The 17,929-nt window shown below is 38.7% G+C and overlaps 1 protein-coding gene across 1 annotated transcript in view; it reads right to left on the bottom strand.

Annotated features, from left to right (window-relative positions):
* Positions 1–17,929, bottom strand: part of LOC127855424 (potassium voltage-gated channel subfamily H member 2-like) — a 132,198-nt gene that overhangs the window by 8,846 nt on the left and 105,423 nt on the right. The window contains exons 13-16 of the mRNA XM_052390968.1: positions 11,406–11,547; positions 10,587–10,847; positions 5,782–5,906; positions 600–793 (exon numbers count right to left, since the gene is read on the bottom strand). Of these exons, the coding sequence (XP_052246928.1) occupies positions 600–793; positions 5,782–5,906; positions 10,587–10,847; positions 11,406–11,547 (722 nt within the window). The remainder of the gene's footprint in view (positions 1–599; positions 794–5,781; positions 5,907–10,586; positions 10,848–11,405; positions 11,548–17,929) is intronic.

The following is a 17,929-nucleotide window of genomic DNA, read 5'->3' as shown; positions in this document are numbered from 1 at the left end:
AGTTGCCTGAAATTGAAGGCATGTGTACATTCTCAAGTTGCCTGAATTGAAGGCATGTGTAAATTCTCAAGTTGCCTGAAATTAAAGGCATGTGTAAGTTCTCAAGTTGCCTGAAATTAAAGGCATGTGTAAATTCTCAAGTTGCCTGAAAATGAAAGCATGTGCACATTCTAAAGTTGCCTGAAATTGAAGGCATGTGTAAATTCTCAAGTTGCCTAAATTAAAGGCATGTGTAAATTCTCAAGTTGCCTGAAATTAAAGGCATGTGTAAATTCTCAAGTTGCCTGAAATTGAAAGCATGTGCACATTCTAAAGTTGCCTGAAATTTAAAGTATGTGAACATTCTCACGTTTTTGGAAATCGAAGGCAGGTGTAAAATTCTACAGCCCCCTCAAATAAATAAATCTGTAAATTTAGCAAGTTTATTGAAATGAATGGCCTGTTTCAAATTGAGAATGTTTTAATTTCCCAGCTTATGAATAACATTAACAAGTTTTTTTTTTAACATTTCAATGTATTACGGAGTTTTAACAATCTATCCCAAATAAATGCCTATAAATAATTTCTGCAAATTTGTGAAAACGTAAGCTCAGTCATACTTTCCCAGCAGTTCTATCCTTGTCTCCACGTCTGCCAACTGCGAAGCAGGAAGGAGCACCTGCAAGGATTCTGTAAGTTGTGTGCTATGTATCTGAACAGGCTCGTCAAACTGGTAGTGGCTGGAGGGAGTTGACACAGGCAGGGTCATGCTTGATGAGGACTTTGGAACACTTGAACTGGACGTAGTCTTGGTCTGTGAAATAGACATGGAAAGAATATCAATATTATTCATCATCACACAAAGTCTGCACAGGCTAATCAGGGACGACACTTTCTACTTTTATGGAATGTTGTGTTTAAAAAAAGTCTCTTCTTTACAAAAATCTTGCCTATGTGGAAAGTGTTGCCACTGATTAACATGCACAGACTGCTAATGCAGGACAACACTTTTCTCACATGCATTAAGATTCATCATCACATTTATCATTAATAGATACCCACTATGAGCTTCCACGTATAAAACACGGGGCAATTGCACTTTACCAGTACGTAAAACAGAACGGAAAAGCGTACCCTAACCATGACCCGCAACATCTTACACATAACACCTAACGCACCCCCTTATAATCCTTTTTATCCTACATATTTCCATAGTATCAGGATCTACTGCCCCCAAACTCCCGCTTTGTGTAGTGCAATCTAGCCTAAAACACTAACATGATGGTGTGATGTAGCTGAGACTGACTCAGTTAGTAACAAACTTACATGATGGTGTGACATAGGTGAGACTGACTCAGTCAGTGATACTCTTAGATGATAGTGTGACATAGGTGAGACTGACTCAGTCAGTAACAAACGTAAAAGATGGTGTGACGTAGGTGAGACTGACTCAGTCAGTGATACACTTACATGATGGTGTGACGTAGGTGAGACTGACTCAGTCAGTGATACACTTTCATTATGGTGTGACGTAGGTGAGACTGACTCAGTCAGTAAAAAACTTACATGATGGTATGACGTAGGTGAGACTGACTCAGTCAGTAACAAACTTACATGATGGTGTGACAAAGGTGAGACTGACTCAGTCAGTAACAAACTTTCATGATGGTGTGACGAAGGTGAGACTGACTCAGTCAGGAACAAACTTACATGATGGTGTGACATAGGTGAGATTGACTCAGTCAGTGATACACTTACATGATGGTGTGACGTAGGTGAGACTGACTCAGTCAGTGATACACTTACATGATGCTGTTATTTAGGTGAGACTGACTCAGTCAGTGATACACTTACATGATGCTGTGACGTAGGTGAGACTGACTCAGTCAGTGATACACTTACATGATGGTGTGACGTAGGTGAGACTGACTCAGTCAGTTACAAACTTACATGATGGTGTGATGAAGGTGAGACGGACTCAGTCAGTGATACACGTACATGATGGTGTGATGTAGGTGAAACTGACTCAGTCAGTAACAAACTTACTTGATGGTGTCACGTAGGTGAGACTGACTCAGTCAGTAACAAACTTACATGATGGTGTGACATAGGTGAGACTGACTCAGTCAGTAAAAAACTTACATGATGGTGTGACATAGGTGAGACTGACTCAGTCAGTAACAAACTTACACGATGGTGTGATGTAGGTGAGACTGACTCAGTCAGTGATACACTTACATGATGATGTGAGGTAGGTGAGACTGACTGAGTCAGTAACAAACTTACATGATGGTGTGATGAAGGTGAGACGGACTCGTCAGTGATACACGTACATGATGGTGTGATGTAGGTGAAACTGACTCAGTCAGTAACAAACTTACTTGATGGTGTCACGTAGGTAAGACTGACTCAGTCAGTAACAAACTTACCTGATGGTGTGACATAGGTGAGACTGACTCAGTCAGTAAAAAACTTACATGATGGTGTGACATAGGTGAGACTGACTCAGTCAGTAACAAACTTACATGATGGTGTGATGTAGGTGAGACTGACTCAGTCAGTGATACACTTACATGATTGTGTGACGTAGGTGAGACTGACTCAGTCAGTAACACACTTACATGATGGTGTGACAAAGGTGAGATTGACTCAGTCAGTAACAAACTTACATGATGGTGTGACGTAGCTGAGACTGACTCAGTCAGTGATACACTTACATGATGGTGTGACATAGGTGAGACTTACTCAGTCAGTAACAAACTAACATGATGGTGTGATGTAGGTGTGACTGACTTAGTCAGTGATACACTGACATGATGGTGTGACATTGGTGAGATGGACTCAGTCAGTAACAAACTTACATGATTGTGTGACGTAGGTGAGACTGACTCAGTCAGTGATACACTTACATGATGGTGTGACGTAGGTGAGACAGACTCAGTCAGTAACAAACTTATATGATGGTGTGATGAAGGTGAGACTAACTCAGTCAGTGATACACTTACATGATGTTGTGACGTAGGTGAGACTGACTCAGTCAGTGATACACTTACATGATGGTGTGATGTAGCTGAGAATGACTCAGTCAGTGATACACTTACATGATGGTGTGATGTAGGTGAGACTGACTCAGTCAGGGATACACTTACATGATGGTGTGATGTGGGTAAGACTGACTCAGTCAGTGATACACTTACATGATGGTGTGATGTAGGTGAGACTGACTCAGTCAGGGATACACTTACATGATGCTTGTAGGTGAGAGGGACTCAGTCAGTGATACACTTACATGATGGTGTGACGTAGGAGAGACTGACTCAGTCAGTAACAAACTTACATGATGGTGTGACATAGGTTAGACGGGATCAGTCAGTGATACACTTACATGATTGTGAGACGTAGGTGAAACTGACTCAGTTAGTAACAAACTTACATGATGGTGTGACGTAGGTGAGACTGACTCAGTCAGTAACGAGTCATGATCAATCTACCCATGAAGTTTCATGATCCTAGGCGTATGTGTTCTTGAGTTATCATTCAAAAACCATTTTACTATTTCGGGTCACCGTGACCTTGACCTTTGACCTAGTGACCTCAAAATCAATAGGGGTCATCTGCGAGTCATGATCAATGTACCTATGAAGTTTCATGATCCTAGGCCCAAGCATTCTTGAGTTATCGTCTGACAACCACCTGGTGGACGGACAGACCGACCGACCGACCAACAGACCGACATGAGCTAGGCAATATACCCCCTCTTCTTCGAAGGGGGGCATAATAAACTTACATGATGGTTTGACATAAATGAGACTGACTTAGTCAGTAACAAACTTACATGATGGTGTGACGTAGGTGAGACCGACTCAGTAAGTAACAAACTTACATGATGGTGTGATGTAGGCGAGACAGACTCAGTCAGTGATACACTTACATGATTGTGTGACGTAGGTGAGACTGACTCAGTCAGTTACACAGTTACATGATTGTGTGATGTTGGTGAGACTGACTCAGTCAGTAACAAACGTACATGATGGTGTGATGTAGGTGAGACTGACTCAGTCAGTTACATACTTACATGATGGTGTGACGTACGTGAGACTGACTCAGTCAGTAACAAACTTACATGATGGTGTGATGTAGGTGAGATTAACTAAGTCAGTAACAAACTTACATCATGGTGTGACGTAGGTGAGACTGACTCAGTCAGTAACAAACTTACATGATGGTGAGATGTAGGTGAGACTGACTCAGTCAGTGATACACTTACATGATGGTGTGACGTAGGTGAGACTTACTCAGTCAGTAACAAACTTACATGATGGTGTGATGAAGGTGAGACTGACTCAGTCAGTGATACACTTACATGATGGTGTGACGTAGGTAAGACTGACTCAGTCAGTAACAAACTTACATGATGGTGAGATTTAGGTGAGACTGACTCAGTCAGTGATATACTTACATGATGGTGTGACATAGCTAAGACTGACTCAGTCAGTAACAAACTTACATGATGGTGTGACGTAGGTAAGACTGAATCAGTCAGTAACAAACTTACATGATGGTGTGATGTAGGTGAGACTGAATCAGTCAGTGATACACTTACATGATGGTGTGATGTAGGTGAGACTGACTCAGTCAGTAACAAACTTACATGATGGTGTGACGTAGGTGAGACTGACTCACTCAGTAACAAACTTACATGATAATGTGACGTAGGTGAGACTGACTCAGTCAGTGATACACTGACATGATGGTGTGACATTGGTGAGATGGACTCAGTCAGTAACAAACTTACATGATTGTGTGATGTAGGTGAGACTGACTTAGTCAGTAGCAAACTTACATGATGGTATTACGTAGGTGAGACTGACTTAGTCAGTAACAAACTTACATGATGGTGTGACGTAGGTGAGAATGACTCAGTCAGTGATACACTTACATGATGTTGTGACATAGATGAGACGGACTCAGTCAGTGATACACTGACATGATGGTGTGATGAAGGTGAGACTGACTCAGTCAGTGATACACTTACATGATGGTGTGATGTAGGTGAGACTGACTCAGTCAGTAACAAACATTACATGATGGTGTGATGTGGGTGAGACTGACTCAGTCAGTGATACACTTACATGATGGTGTGACGTAGGTGAGACTGACTTAGTCAGTAACAAATGTACATGATAGTGACGTAGATGAGACTGACTCAGTCAGTGATATACTTACATGATGTTGTGACGTAGGTGAGACGGACTCAATCAGTGATACACTTACATGATGGTGTGATGAAGGTGAGACTGACTCAGTCAGGGATACACTTACATGATGGTGTGATGTAGGTGAGACTGACTCAGTCAGTAACAAACTTACATGATGGTGTGACATAGGTGAGACTAACTCAGTCAGTAACAAACTTACATGATGGTGTGATGTAGGTGAGACTGACTCAGTCAGTGATACACTTACATGAATGTGTGACGTAGGTGAGACTGACTCAGTCAGTGATACACTTACATGATGGTGTGACGTAGGTGAGACTGACTCAGTCAGTGATACACTTACATGATGGTGTGATGAAGGTGAGACTGACTCAGTCAGTGATACACTTACATGATGGTGTGATGAAGGTGAGACTAACTCAGTCAGTAACAAACTTACATGATGGTGTGATGTAGGTAAGACTGACTCAGTCAGTGATACACTTACATGATGGTGTGACGTAGGTGAGACTGACTCAGTCAGTGATACACTTACATGATGGTGTGATGTAGGTGAGACTGACTCAGTCAGTGATACACTTACATGATGGTGTGATGTAGGTGAGACGGACTCAGTCAGTAAGGGTGCAGTGTCTGAAGAGCGAGGGCTGCGTCTCTGCTCACGACACAGCGGGAAGTTCACCAGATTATTCACACTGGTCAACGCTCCTGGGGATAGAAGTACGTACATTTGAGTCTTGGTCTGGGAAGACCAGGCTTAATGCATGTGCGTAATGTTTCATCCCAGATAAGCCTTGCAGTCATCACATGCTAATCAGGGACGACACTTTCTGCTTTTATCGTATTTTTTGTTTAAAGGAAGTCTCTTCTTAGTGAAAGTCCAGTTTAGGTGCAAAGTGTTATCCCTGTTTAACCTTTGTGGACTGTGCAGGCTAATTTTAGGCTTTAAAATCCAGTTTAGGTGCAAAATGATATCCCTGTTCAACCTTTGTGGACTGTGCCGGCTAATTTTGGACTTTAAAATCCAATTTAGGTGCAACATGTTATCTTTGTTTAACCTTTGTGGACTAAACAGGCTAATTTTGGACTTTAACATCCAGTTTAGGTGCAAAGTGTTATCCCTGTTAGACCTTTGTGGACTGTGCAAGCTAATTTTGGACTTTAAAATCCTGTTAAGGTGCAAAGTGTTATCCCTGTTTAACCTTTGTGGACTGTGCAAGCTAATTTTGGACTTTAAAATCCAGTTAAGGTGCAAAGTGTTATCCCTGTTTAACCTTTGTGGACTGTGCAAGCTAATTTTGGACTTTAAAATCCAGTTTAGGTGCAAAGTGTTATCCCTGTTAAACCTTTGTGGACTGTGCAAGCTGATTTTGGACTTTAAAATCCAGTTAATGTGCAAAGTGTTATCCCTGTTTAACCTTTGTGGACTGTGCAAGCTAATTTTGGACTTTAAAATCCAGTTAAGGTGCAAAGTGTTATCCCTGTTTAACCTTTGTGGACTGTGCAGGCTAATTTTAGGCTTTAAAATCCAGTTTAGGTGCAAAATGATATCCCTGTTCAACCTTTGTGGACTGTGCCGGCTAATTTTGGACTTTAAAATCCAATTTAGGTGCAACATGTTATCTTTGTTTAACCTTTGTGGACTAAACAGGCTAATTTTGGACTTTAACATCCAGTTAAGGTGCAAAGTGTTATCCCTGTTAGACCTTTGTGGACTGTGCAAGCTAATTTTGGACTTTAAAATCCTGTTAAGGTGCAAAGTGTTATCCCTGTTTAACCTTTGTGGACTGTGCAAGCTAATTTTGGACTTTAAAATCCAGTTAAGGTGCAAAGTGTTATCCCTGTTTAACCTTTGTGGACTGTGCAAGCTAATTTTGGACTTTAAAATCCAGTTTAGGTGCAAAGTGTTATCCCTGTTTAACCTTTGTGGACTGTGCAAGCTAATTTTGGACTTTAAAATCCAGTTAATGTGCAAAGTGTTATCCCTGTTTAACCTTTGTGGACTGTGCAAGCTAATTTTGGACTTTAAAATCCAGTTAAGGTGCAAAGTATTATCCCTGTTTAACCTTTGTGGACTGTGCAAACTAATTTTGGACTTTAAAATCCAGTTAAGGTGCAAAGTGTTATCCCTGTTTAACCTTTGTGGACTGTGCAAGCTAATTTTGGACTTTAAAATCCAGTTAAGATGCAAAGTGTTATCCCTGTTTAACCTTTGTGGACTTTGCAAGCTAATTTTGGACTTTAAAATCCAGTTAAGGTGCAAAGTGTTATCCCTGTTAAATCTGTGCAGGCTGTGCAGGCTAACTTGAGACAACACTCTGGGCACATGCATTCAGCCTGTGCAGGCTAACTTGAGACAACACTCTGGGCACATGCAGACTGCGCAGGCTAACTTGAGACAACACTCTGGACACATGCATTCAGCCTGTGCAGACTGCACAGGCTAACTTGAGACAACACTCTGGGCACATGCATTTTTCAAATACAATGAGTTGCTGAATAAGGTTGAATGTATAAGAAATAAAACAAGAGCTGTCAAATGACAGCGCGCTCGACTATTCGAGTGCTTGACAGTATAACGTAAGCCATCATGGGGAAATTGATCATATTCAATAATTTATTAGACGATCTTTCAAAAATAAAAAAAGGAAAAACGATTTACTTATTTTTTTTTGGGGGGGGGTAGGGGGGGGTTAGAGGGGGGTATAATGTGGGGGGGGGGGGGTAATTTATTTGATGATGTTTAAAAAAAAAATGGGGGGGATAGGGGGGTGGGGGGTGAGAGGCTAGTATAATGTGGGGTGTGGTAATTTATTAGATGATGTTTAAAAAAAAAGTTTTGGGGGGGAGGTTGGGGGGGGGGGGAGGGATTCTTGGTAGGGGCGTGGGTCATAGTTTGGGTGGAATCCATTGTGGTATTCAGGTTAGTGTTGTTTTGTAAAAGTTATAATAAAATGTGATCATAAATAAAGAAGTTATAGCAATTTGTTCAATTATCTAAGTGTAAAAGGGGCCATAATTATGTCAAAATGCTTGATCAAAGTGCTCTGCTCTTGTTTATAGGTTGGGGTCATGTTGGTAAACAAGTATGCAACATATAAAAGCAATATGTCAAAGGATATAGGTTATATTTGGGGTAGTACGCAAACTTTAACATATATTTATCAATAATATGCATATTAAAAGTATAAAAGGGGCAATAATTATGACAAAATGCTTGATAGAGTTGTCTGCTCTTGTTTATAGGTTGGGGTGATGTTGGTAAACAAGTACCGTAAATTTGCAGCCATAAGTCGACCTAAAAACGCTGCCAAAATTGACTTTATAAGTCAACTCGACTTATGGATGAGGTACTAAATAAAAAAATAAAAAAACATATTTCTGTACCGTTTTTTTAAAGTAATAAATCTCTGAAGCGGAGGAATGATGACTGTTTACGGTAAGGCCGACTCGTCTTTTACTTATATGTCCGCCGATAACAAAATATTCATGTTTACATTGGTTTTTAATTCATTAATCTTCGTAATAAGTCCAAATAAAAACATGTAAAAATAACTTCGAAAATATTAAACATTTGTGACATACTGTAAAGTGGTGAAAATTATACATATCAATTTGTCTATTGATACATCGCCCGCTGTCTGCTAAGAACAATAGTAAATCGACTGCTGACACTTGTACCCATTTAAAGTTAATCCGTGTAAATACAAACTGTTAACAGTTGCAGGTGTCTTCATGCCACCAATTATCGCTTCTCGGCCTTTGACTAAGATCAAAGTGTAAAGTTTAGTGTTAGCATCCTTTCGATCATTTGTCTTTATTGCGTCACGCCTAAAATAGTTATCCGTTAATGATATGCACAACGGTTCTGCTACAAACTACTTCTGACCAATCAAAAATAATTACTTGATCGTTGGATACGCCTTTAACCAATCGCTATTGTTCAACTTCACATGGTATATTTTTTGATTGGATGAAGGTGTGGTTTCGTTGATTTATTCACAACTGTCCCACAATTTATGCATAATCGTTTCGTAAATAAATAGATCTTATCTGATTGAAGATTTCATTCATTGAATGATTATAATAATAAAACGCACTCACCCTGAATTATTAAAAAGTGTAATTGGACATATCAAATACACAATTACTTTGGATCATCTGCTTAGTATTATCAGATAAGACGTTTTTCCAGAATGCAAAAAATATTCCTCGGGTATCTCGTGATTTACGAATATGTATATAACAGTCGAATAGCGAGCGATGCGAGTGTTGGTAAATTCACGTGTTTCACGCATAATGGCGAAAGCGTTGTTGATTATTTGAGAGCAAGTTACAATTATTTTGACCATATAATGAATTTCTGCGTTCAAGATTTTACCGAATTTTCACATCAATAGCACTAACATTTGAATACAAAAATATCTGCTCATAATATAAACACTGAAAGTTATTACGTTAAATGGGATACTAATTTTGATTTGTGAAATATATATTAAGTTCGAAATAATCAATGATATGTTATTATGATTTTGAACAATAAAATATATTTTTCGTGATAATAAATCATTGAAACGTTGAATGTTTCGTTTTAAATATATTCTAATTATTAATATCCCAAAAAATGTCAACTGCCGGTACAAAAGCCCTCAGAACCATGACTAAAACGTCACTTAAACATGTCCGAGATAAAGGAAATTTACCCCCCGACTTATGGCAGAGTCAAGGCAAAAAACAAAGTTTTTCTAGCCACATTATACCCCTCGACTTATGGCCGAGGTAGACTTATGGCCGCGAATGTACGGTATGCAAAATATGAAAACAATATGTCAAGGGACAATGAAAATAAATGGGGTAGTACGCAAACTTTAACATTGGCTGCATATTCTAAGTGGAAAAGGGGCCATAATTATTACAAAATGCTTGATAGAGTTGTCTGCTCTTGTTTATAGGTTGGGGTCATGTTGGAAAACAAGTATGCAAAATATGAAAGCAATATGTCAAGGGACAAAGAAAATATTTGGGGTAGTACTAAACTTAAACATTGGCACGCTATAGCTAACCCTAATGCTACGCAGACGCTAACGCCAACGCCGGGGTGAGTAGGATAGCTCCACTATATATATTTTATATATAATAGTCGAGCTAAAAACAATCAAATATCCCATATATAATTTAACATGTTTCCCATAGATGCAAGATCAAAACTTGATAGAAAGCGGACACATTTCCTAATCAAATTCAGTTATTTTCTTGACTACCACATTTCCTCAGTAAGCAAGTAACCCTGCTGTTTTTTTAATGAATACACTTTTTAAAATTTGCTAAAAAAAACAACACATTTCCATCTTAAACAAACTCTTAAGGCAATAACAATTTGCAATTTACCAGTAAGTGTCGTAAATCCAGACGACCGTTTCCTCTCCTTTTCCCTGTCCCAATGGCTATGATGACTGAAGTCTAAATTTGCAGGGGTAACGTCTTGACCGGCTTTCAAGGGAGAGAACTCAAGTATGCCAGCACCGCTCTGGCGAATTTCTTCCTCTGAAGAGTCTTCAAACGACATTGAGACGGTGGGGCCTGGCTCCGTTAATGCAAGCATCCGGCGAATACGTCGCGGTCGGAAATGTAGACCGTCATTTTCATCTTCTGGAAATAAAATAATCATGAACAATGTGTACTGTACATCAACATGTAGTATGTCAGTTTTAAACCCCCAAATTTGGATTTACTTTAACATGTATTACACGCAGTTTTATAACCTAAATTTCGATTTTAAAAGATGTGTGCTTTATACATTGATAAAACTGATTATGCAATAGTAAAATGGCAGCAGATTTTATAATTTTCTACTTACAAATTTTATTTGATTTGTTTTGCTATTCAAAAATTGTGTGCACTTTATACATGGTTGCACGTACTACATTGTAAACTAAGGTAGTAATTGTTATTGAGTGCATTGTTATTCTTCCATATGGCCATGACAACCCAAGAAGATCTTGTAGTAGGATCACAAGAATAGTGTGAGATACAGGAGACATTCCATTACAATGTGAAGCTCCTACACCTCTCTTACTGTAAAATAATTTACATTTGTGGGCATGAAATTTCCTGTGTTGTTTATAAATTGACTTGTTTGTAGACAAATAGGTTTGTGAATTTCTGGTTTGAGAAATTTGTTTGAGGCCTTTAAGTAAGGATTCAAACCTGCAGGCTGTATGTTGGACTTTGTTTTTGCTCTCCGTTTACGAAGGTTTTGAGGTTTTTGAGGACTGTTGTCATCGTGATCTGAAGAGCGACCCATCCAGAATGTTCCAAAGAAGTCCTCCTCATCTCCTGCCAATGTTCGCTGAAAGAAACACAAATGGTGTTTATAAGGTGCTCTTAAAAACACAATATATTTCAGACAGGAATATCCCATATATGAGTCACAATCAGGGAAAATGGGGGCTTGATGCATTTTTTTGAAGTGTCATCGCAGATTAGCCTGTGTAGTCTGCAGTCTGGCAGTCAGATATGGGCAGTCTGCAGTCTGGCAGTCAGATATGGGCAGTCTGCAGTCTGGCAGTCAGATATGGGCAGTCTGCAGTCTGGCAGTCAGATATGGGCAGTCTGCCCATGCTAATCAGACACAACACTTTCTGCTTTTATGAATTTTTTCTTTTAAATGAAGAATTTTATTAACAAAATACATATCCAGGTGGAAAGTCACCCCTGATAAGCCTGTGCAGACTGCGAAGGCTAATCTATGAGGATACACTACAAACACGCATTAAACCCCATTTTCCCAGAGTGCTGCCCATATGTTTTTCATGAAATTCTTTGTGTCTTAATCTGATTTCAACAAGACATTTTTCACATACAGATGCCATTCCACCATAGACTTAAAAACTCCACTAGTGTCAAAAACAAGCTGTTTCATGGTCAAATCTGACATCCTAGATACGTATTTAACCCTTTACCACTTAAGATAGGTATTTAACCCTTTACCACTTAGATACGTATTTAACCTTTTACCACTTAGATACTTATTTAACCCTCTTCCACTTACATACGTATTTCACGGATTTGTAGTCCCTTATGGCCCTATTCCGCTACGAAAACAAGCTCATGATTTGCTAAGATTTATCACATTTATCACAGTCTACGATTCAGTTATGACACTGGTACGATTGAGTTACGTCGAATCGTGGGGTTTGGTTGTAGTCTTGCAAATAGGGTTGCAACTTCACTACAATGTGTAAGAATCTACTGCGACTGTACTGATGCAAATTGGTCACGACTTACCTAGGACCTCCCCGAACGAACCTTTGTATTAGGCGCCAATATCTATTGATATTGATATATCGCGAGAATCTTAGCGGGCTCGCAACTCACTCAGGGTGAACTCGTGAGAGTCTTGATCTAAATCACGAGACTCTTAGCTGGCTCGCAACTCACTCGGGGTGAACTCGGGAGAGTCTTGACAAAGTTGTAGCTGATTCATAGATAGATCACGTGATCACCGATTTCCCGATTGAGTCACGAATTACCTACAATTCTATTACAACTTCCAAGAACGCACTACGACGCTGTTACGAGTCAACTGCGATTAAATTCAGTCTTGGAGGTCCTGGCCAAATTTTAAACATGTTTAAAATCTGGTTATGATTTTTTGAGAGCTCACGAGTTGCAGGAATCACTTACGACTGGCCTACGACTAGCTACGAATGAGTTAGGACCTTCGCCGATTGAGCTACGAATGTCCCCGACCTAAAAATCTTGGAAATCGGGACAAATCGTTAGGAAGCGGATTGTAGGGGAATACCCCAATTAGAAAGTTACATTTAAATGAAGACCTTTCGTACTTTATTCAAGTTTTAAAGGCTTCATTTCCAACCCTTAGATTCGGATGAGCAGCAAACAGCATAAAACTTAAACAGACTGCGAATTACTTGCAGGCTCTTTTCTGGTTTTATGCTGTTTGCACAAAGCCATTTTCACTTTGCTTCTGAGTGGAAAAGAGCTAAGAAAGACAAATGTTACATGTGACACATTCTGTGTTGATGTTTCACATTTGTGCAAAGTTATTTTCAAATCCATCAATGTTTGGCAAAGTGAGACAGGAAGTTGCCCACAGATGGAAAGACTAAGCACTAATATTAAAGCGTTGCACAATTTTCTTTAACCATCTTTTAACAAAGGCTGTTTGTAAAACATGCATGCCCCCCATATGGGCTGTAAGTTGTAGTGGCAGCCATTGTGTGAATACGTTTTTTGTCACTGTGACCTTGACCTTTAACCTAGTGATCTGAAAATCAATAGGGGTCATCTGCCAGTCATGGTCAATGTACCTATGAAGTTTCATGATCCTAGGCCTAATTATTCTTGAGTTATCATCAGGAAACCATTTTACTATTTCAAGTCACTTTGAACTTGACCTTTGACCTAGTGACCTGAAAATCAATAGGGGTCATCTGCCAGTCATGGTCAATGTACCTATGAAGTTTCATGATCCTAGGCATAAGCATTCTTGAGTTATCATCGGGACACCATTTTACTGTTTCGAGTCACTGTGACCTTGACCTTTGACCCAGTGACCTGAAAATCAATAGGGGTCATATGCCAGTCATGATCAATGTTCCTATGAAGTTTCATGATCCTAGGCGTAAGCATTCTTGAGTTATCATCCGGAAACCATTTTACTGTTTCAAGTCACTGTGACCTTGACCTTTGACCTAGTGACCTGAAAATCGATAGGGGTCATTTGTCAGTCATGATCAATGTACCTATGAAGTTTCATGATCCTAGGCATAAGCATTCTTGAGTTATCATCCGGAAACCATTTTACTATTATAAGTCACTGTGACCTTGACCTAGTGACCTGAAAATCAATAGGAGTCATCTGCTAGTCATGATCAATGTAGTTTCATGATCCTATGCCTAAGCGTTCTTGAGTTATCATCGGGAAACCATTTTACTGTTTCAAGTCACAGTGACCTTGACCTTTAACCTATTGACCTGAAAATCAATAGGGGTCATTTGCCAGTCTTGATCAATGTACCTATGAAGTTTCATGATCCTAGGCGTAAGCATTCTTGAGTTATCATCCGGAAACCATTTTACTTTTTTGAGTTACTGTGACCTTGACCTTTGACCTAGTAACCTGAAAATCAATAGGGGTCATCTGCCAGTCATGATCAATGTACCTATGAAGTTTCATGATCCTAGGCCTTAGCGTTCTTGAGATATCATCCGGAAACCATCTGGTGGACAGACCGACCGACCGACCGACAGACGGACGGACCGACCGACATGTGCAAAACAATATGCCCCCTCTTCTTCTAAGGGGGGCATAATAAGACATAATAAAAAAAAGGATAACCTTAGAAGGAATGGTATTTAACTAAGGTTTTCATAACAATCTTCCTTTATTGACAAATGATTGATGAATACATACAAATGCTTTATTGATTTTCATTTACTGGGTACAGAGAAAGTCTCTCAACTTTTTTTCCAAATGAAAACTGGTTAAACTTGTATCCATTTTATAGCATGTCAGGTTTGAATGCAAAACCACTGTCTCCAATATCGTTACGTTAAGCAGATGCAGCACCCTAAATCAATAACCAGGCCCCAATTTCTTCAAAATTCTTAAGCCTGATTTAAGAATAATTGGCAAAAATCACTTATGTCCATCACGGGACCAACAAGACAAGTTTAAGCCCTCCAAAATTCGAGCTTAATGATTTGTAATATACAGTCTACTCTCGTTATCTTTAAGACGGGGGGAACAAGAAAAAATATCGAGATAACAAGAGTTTGAGATATCCGATTAGGCGTTTTCAACGAAAAAATGAGAAGAAATTTACCTTGTTTTTAACATCTATATACCTGCTAAGTGGTGTAACTAAAGCCATCACCGTGTGGCATTATACTCTCTACTACCCTATCTATTACCTGATAAAAACGCGTTTTAATGAGGCATGATTAAATTTGCTATTTAAGTGCTTAAAATGATGTTTTACATTTTACTGATCGAATTTCATGAATACATGCGGTTATCATTTTCTAAACTGTTGAGTAAACATCCTGTTATGTTGCTATTTAAAGTTATGATGCAATTGACGTCCAATAAAGACGATGGTTTTTCATCCGAACATGCGTAAATCACGTTCCGGAATACTGAACGGTATATGAACATTTTGTAGTTTAAAATGCAAAGTTCAATCTATTATTAGCACAGGATAAAATAAACCCACAGGTTATAAAGTGACAGGCCTTACTCAAATGTTCATGGCTAACGACATTACACACGTGTGATCAATGATGCAATTAAAGGATCAATTATCTACCGCCCAGTATCGGAAGCAGCCAGGCGAAGCGGGATGGTGAAGTGTGAAAGAAACAAGATGTGTTTGTGAAACACAATGTCCCCCAAAATGACGTTTGACCTTGTAGGATCACCTTGACCTTGACCCTTCACTTCTCAAAATGTGCAGCTCCATGAGATACACATGCATTTCAAATATAAAATTGCTAGCTTCAATATTGCAGAAGTGACATTACATGAGCAATTTTGACCCATATATTTGACCTTGAAGGATGACCTTGACCTTGACCTTTCACCACTAAAAATGTGCAGCTCCATGAGATACACATGCATGCCAAATATCAAGTTGCTATCTTCAATATTGCAAAAGTATTCATAAAATTAGCGATTTGGGCCACATATATTTGACCTCTGACCTTGAAGGATGACCTTGACCTTGACCTTTCACCACTCAAAATGTGCAGCTCCATGAGATACACATGCATGCCAAATATCAAGTTGTTATCTTCAATATTGCAAAAGTACTCATAAAATGAGCGATTTTGGCCACATATATTTGACATCTGACCTTGAAGGATGACCTTGACCTTTCACCACTCAAAATGTGCAGCTCCATGAGATACACATGCATGCCAAATATCAAGTTGCTATCTTGAATATTGCAAAAGTACTCATAAAATGAGCGATTTTGGCCACATATATTTGACCTTTGACCTTGAAGGTTGACCTTGACCTTTCACCACTCAAAATGTGCAGCTCCATGAGATACATATGCATGCCAAATATCAAGTTGCTATCTTCAATATTGCAAAAGTTATTGCAAATGTTAAGGTTGGTGCAAACCAACCAACCAACAGACCAACCAACAGACCAACAGACAGGGTAAAAACAATATGTCCCCCACTACTACTAGTGGGGGACATAAAAATTTCTCACCTTTGCCGACACTGGGACAGTTATTCACACTTTGAGATAAACCACAGTAAATACATGTAAAATCGGGACTTGGGACAATTTTTTATATTGAGATATGGAATTATTTGAAAATAACAAAAATCGAGATATGCGATGTTTATAAATATAGATAAAGAAGGAAAAAAGTTGGGACATTGAGCTTACTTCAACATATCGAGAAAATCGTGATATCCGATGTCGAGATAACGAGAGTAGACTGTAATTTATTTACTTGCATAAGTCTGCAACAGATTTGCACCTGCAGTGGAAAAGTATTCATCATATAATTGTTCTAAACAACTTACTACTTTCTTTAATTTTAGTTTAATTTAAAATAAAAGTTGAGAAGAATATGTGTCGAAAAATGCAAAATAAGCCAGATATTTAATTCTGAAATCGAAAATGTCTGTAAAGACGAATTTGCCAGAATGTATATCATGCATGTACGATGTCAATCTTAATTTAGTTTAATGGTTGTTTTTAAATTTCTGCAGCGATGTCTATTCATACGACACACAAACACTTAACTCCGATCCTAATATAAAGATGAATTCTTCGGTTATTGTAGGAAAATAGGTACGAAATATCACCATCGGCTCGGGGCGCTAATTTGTCTTTGATGCATTTTATGAAATTCGTCTTCAATGTCTTGCCTTTTTTGTGTTATTATAACATGTATTTATCAATATATTACAATTTAACACATATAAAAATCGTATAGTCTCGCTTTAATCGTTTGACAAAAAAATGCCATATTGTACAGAATCATCAAACAATAAAAAACATATTCAAAAGTTTGCTATCTTCCAGAATGTAAAACTATCAATTATATTTAATTCCACTTAATCTTCTTGTGCTTAAAAAAAAATAAAAAAAAAAAAAGAGAGACAACTCTGTATAATCAACATAATTTTTCAAAAGCCATTTTGCAGTTACTTCCCTTGACATGCTAAACTAGAGTGTTCACAAGCTGCTTTACTATAAGAATATAACGAAAATGCCCCCGCCCAGCGACCATGCTTTTTTATCGATCCAAACCATTTTCAAACTCAACCATCATATCCAGAAAACACATGTTCTGACCAAATTTCATGAACATTGGACCAAAAATGTGACTTCTAGAGGGTTCACATGTTTTCACTATATATATAGAGAGTAAAACTGAACCGCCCCCTGGCGGCCATGTTTTTCATCGATCTGGACCATTTTCAAAATCGTCCGAGATATCAATGAAACCAGTGTTTTGACAAAGTTTCATGATGATTGGGCAAAAATTGTGACTTCTAGAGTGTTCACAAGGTTTCTCTATAGCCATATTAGGAATACTGCCCCGCCCCCTGGCGGCCATGCTTTTCAATGGACAAGAACCATTTTTGAACTCAACCAACATATCATTAAGACAAACATTTTGACAAAGTAACATGAAGATTGGGCATCAAATGTGACTTCTACAGTGTTCTTTTTT

Source organism: Dreissena polymorpha, chromosome 13 (genome assembly GCF_020536995.1).
Source record: "Dreissena polymorpha isolate Duluth1 chromosome 13, UMN_Dpol_1.0, whole genome shotgun sequence".
Lineage (NCBI taxonomy): Eukaryota > Metazoa > Mollusca > Bivalvia > Myida > Dreissenidae > Dreissena > Dreissena polymorpha.
Note: the sequence above shows the minus strand (reverse complement) of the source record. Positions and strands in the feature narration are given on the sequence as shown.